The sequence below is a fragment of the Malaya genurostris genome, chromosome 3 (assembly GCF_030247185.1).
Source record: "Malaya genurostris strain Urasoe2022 chromosome 3, Malgen_1.1, whole genome shotgun sequence".
NCBI classification, from domain to species: Eukaryota; Metazoa; Arthropoda; class Insecta; order Diptera; family Culicidae; genus Malaya; species Malaya genurostris.
This window is the reverse complement of record NC_080572.1, coordinates 77618522-77622578: the sequence shown is the minus strand read 5'-3', so window position 1 is coordinate 77622578 and position 4057 is coordinate 77618522. Positions and strand designations below refer to the sequence as shown.

The 4057-nt window shown below is 37.9% G+C and overlaps 1 protein-coding gene across 1 annotated transcript; it reads left to right on the top strand.

The window, feature by feature from the left end:
- Positions 1-1434: 1434 nt before the first annotated feature.
- On the top strand, positions 1435-4057 carry LOC131437091 (NEDD8 ultimate buster 1-like). The gene is made up of 5 exons (XM_058606186.1): positions 1435-1725; positions 1779-2038; positions 2291-2501; positions 2561-2803; positions 2860-4057. The coding sequence occupies exons 1-5, from the start codon at positions 1594-1596 to the stop codon at positions 3922-3924; spliced, it is 1911 nt and encodes a 636-aa protein (XP_058462169.1). The 5' UTR covers positions 1435-1593; the 3' UTR covers positions 3925-4057.

Below are 4057 nucleotides of genomic sequence, written 5' to 3'. Positions count from 1 at the left end.
TAGAAAATTCATCGGCGAAACAGAAGTAAAATAAATTCCCGACACCAATTGAAAAGGCATCTCATGGAACTGGATTGAAAATTTTCAATTTTCATATGGAGTAGCGTTTTTACTAGGACACTGATACATACTTATATCACTTTCATGCTTTAGTAAAAGTTAGTAACGCCTTAATGCTCAACACGGAAATTAGAATATTGTTAACAAATGTTTAAAAAATATATGTGCGGTCATACAGAATTTCGCAAAGTCCGGCAGCCCGGCAAGTAGTTCCAGGCCCGGTACTGCCGAGCGAGGTACGTGCAGGTGGTAACCGTAATCAAGTCTGCACGACTCTTATTATGGGCTCTAGCCCAAAATTCTCAGTAACAAACGTTTTTAATCTTTAAAAAAAAATAAATAATAGAACCTATAAAAACGACCTTACCCTTCATGGGTTAATCCACGAACAATAGAACTAATTATTCTAAAAGCTTTCACTCTAAAGCTCTTTGAACAAATTGTGTACAATAAGTTATGGTATCGACCAAATACCGTAAGGGAGAGAATCGTCATTGGTAGCATTTCAGCAGTTTTGTACACGACGACTAATGAAGCACGACGACCCGCCGTCGGAAGCGGCGGCCCCCGCACATTAACCTGTAATTCACCCGTTTGCCCGGTCTATTCAAAGCTAGAGTTTATCCCTTGGCCCCGCATTAGAAAAACAAAAAAATCTTTTTTCTTCATTTTCTAGATTTTATACCACAACGAGGACTAGGCAACCTCAGCGGTGCCAAGCCATCAACAAACTTTTATTTATGTTTGCATATTTCTTCGTTGTTTTCGTCTTTGCGGAAAACATGATGGTCACAAGAACATGGTGGCCCAGTAGCGGGGGTAGCGGGCTGATGAAAACAAGAATAAGAAGCCAGTTGTCAGGTCTACTATTTACGAGAGTACTTGACGATAATACCAAATCTTTGGATACTTTTGTTTGTTAGTTTTTTTTCTCAAATTGAATACATTGGATAATTCAGTTAATAAAGCTGCAGAAAATAATTACCCAAAAATAAAAGTTAAAAAAAAATTAAACGGTTTCAACTAAACGTTTTCTATAAAATAAGCATTTGATCAAAATGAATTCAGAACTATATTATTGATTGATATAACATTTGTCTAAGTGTTTTCAAATGATAAATAATCGCATGTTGTAAGAGGAGAAGCTTATCAGAATGAATAATTATCTCTATTGGAAATAGTAATCGCGAGTAATGTATTATTTATAACAGAGAGCAACTGGAATAAGAAGAGAAATTTTTTTTTGTGAAAAACAGTTGTCTGCTGGTCCTGTCCTATGTTTCGCCCTTCAGTAAAAAACAGCTGACGTATGGTATCTTACATTGTCTGGCAACACTGAGTTTAATTTTCCTTTGTTTTGCTCGTGCATTAACTTTGTTAGTTTTGTTTTGCTATCGTTCAGGAAGAAACAGGAAATTTCATTCTTTTTGTCATTGAACTGCTTTCAAAGTTTAAAAAGGGTTCGATAGAGCAGCAGAAATTTTCTATTCATTTCTGGCTTCAGATCAACAGGGTTTAAATATAAAGTTAAGAATGCCAAATGAGTTGGAAATCGAAAATTATGTGATTCAAGTTCGTGCCAAACTAAATCAACAAAAAGTCAAACTTTGGGAACCTCCGTACTATAATCCATCTACCCACAAATATGTTGAGTCAGAACTGGAGGTGAATGATTCACTACAAATGTTTCGTGAAATTGTGAAAATATTTCCTTTCAGAAATTGGCCGCTTCTTTTCATGAAGAGCTGAAAATATCACTCAAGGACTGTCTGAGTGCAATTCGAAGTCTGCAAGCAAATGCGTTGGATAAGCTGAGGTGCAAGGATGAGTTTCTGAAGACGGGTGTCGCCACAATACGATGCCGGGCACCTACGCAGGGCACTGCAAATCGACATTTCGATGTGAAGATCAAAATTTCTAGTCATGGCCAGGAACTGATTCAGTTGGTAGCGGATAAATTGGGGGTGGATGGTTCACGGTAGGAACAGGTTTTGTCTGGAAATAGTGTGGTTCCAATTAAATTAATGATTTGCTTTTATATTTCAATCATGATACTCACTGATTAATCCACTCAGTGTATAATTTAAAATATTGATCAATGATTGCTTCTACAAAAATGCTATTCTGCGTATTATTTATTTTCTACGCATTGAGTTTTTTACAGCCATTATGAACCGTGCAGTGTAATGATAAAGTGGATTTAAACAAATTTTTCTTTGTTTTCTTAAAGGATAAAACTAGTTTGTGCCGGAAAAGTTTTAGTTAACCACCAACCATTGTTTGACCAGAATGTTACCAACGGTGCTGTTATCATGGTCCTGATTATGGTACAAAGCGTTGAAGCGGTTCAACACGAAAGCAACATATTTGACCGGGTGCACAAGATCCGGGCCGACGCAGAACTAATCATAAACGATAATGAGCGATTTGATTTTTTTAGTGTAAGACGTAATGGTGTTTATTGTACGGTAAGGGATGAACCTGTCATTTTTTGTTTCAGCTGGAAGATCAAGATGGAAATGCTTTGCATTTGCCTGCACTTGAGAAAAAAGCACTTTTGATGGCTCTTACGTTGTACGAAAAAGGGAAAGTTGCTTTGAGGAAGGAAAACTACGAGGAAGCTTTGTTACTTTTCCTAGAAGCAGACAGCGACTTCCGTACATGCAATTCCCAATTTTTAACTGTAGTTGACAACTACGCGTTGCTTAACATGGATATTGTTTGGTGCTATTTGTGTTTGAAGGCAAGTAATTCGATTTTCACACACACACTAGCTATTAGAGTTTCGTATATTTATAGAATATAAGCCAACTGCCAGATGCTGAGCAGCGTTTGAGACTTTGCGAGGAGAAGTTCCGTGAAAGCTACGGAGTTAATATGCATCGAGTTACTACCATAAAAGGAACCCAACATTGTAGTGAGAAGGCACTGCTATTGCGACTTCATCTGCTAAAAGCCGTACTATTTTTTCATCAAAACAAGCGCAAAGATGCCATAACTATGTTCGAGGTGGTACAATCAGAACTGCAATCGTTGAAAGTTGACGATGCTTGTCTAACCACTCTCCTTGATTGTGGATTCGAAATAACAGAATCAAGAATAGCTCTTCGAGCCTGCTCGAATAATGTGGATGCGGCGATTGAGTTTATAAACAATCGCAGGGAGATGGTAGATGCCAATGAGAAAAAATCGAAACGGGAAAAAAACCTCTACAAAAAGATTGGTTATCAAAATGCGGATGAAAAACGCATTGACATAAATCAAGTTGACCAACTTGTAGAAATGGGTTATCCCGAAACACTAGCTGCTATTGCTTTGAAACGAACGGGGAATAACTTGTTCAATGCATTGAATGAATTACAACTCAAACATAAGGATTTAAAACAAGAATTGGTGAATTCAATTGAGCCATGCAAGGAGCTGATTGACAAATTAGTCGATTTAGGCTTTCACGAAGAAGCTGCCCAAGTTGCTTTGAAACAAACCTGTAATGGTTTTGAGGAAGCAGTAGAGTTTCTTATAACAGCCCGTCGAACTAACGAGTATGATGCGCTACTTACTGCTGACATCAATGAGTTGAGCAGTGCGCCATCGACTATTCTCCCGACGGACACTACTAGTACGAGTGTTGCAGACAGCAGCTTCAATGAAGATACTTCCATCGTGCCAAATATCGGACAGGCGGGCCCGTCACGAAAGAGGGCCAAAAACGATAGCAACAGTGCCAGGAAAGAAATGATGGATATTTTGTACAAAAGTTTCTCCAAGGACATGGATACCAACAGCGATACTTATCTGGATTTGCCGCTTGTTGAAGAGGCAACCGTTTTAGCTGAATACAAAAAGTTGCTAAACATGCAGTAGAGCCCATTTTGATTGGGCGACTGTTTGCTAATCTAGCATTGATGATGTAGAAACAGTAATTGTGTGATCATAAAAGTAATCATGTAGTATGCATGCTGACGTTTCTAAATATGATAACTTTTTCATTTAAAAA

Excerpts from the sequence above, each read along its gene's own strand:
- LOC131437091 (XM_058606186.1), top strand. The coding sequence starts at position 1,594 with ATGCCAAATGAGTTGGAAATCGAAAATTATGTGATTCAAGTTCGTGCC. Across the intron at positions 2,039-2,290 it reads TTGGGGGTGGATGGTTCACG|GATAAAACTAGTTTGTGCCG; the intron begins GTAGGAACAGGT and ends GTTTTCTTAAAG. Across the intron at positions 2,804-2,859 it reads GGTGCTATTTGTGTTTGAAG|AATATAAGCCAACTGCCAGA; the intron begins GCAAGTAATTCG and ends GTATATTTATAG.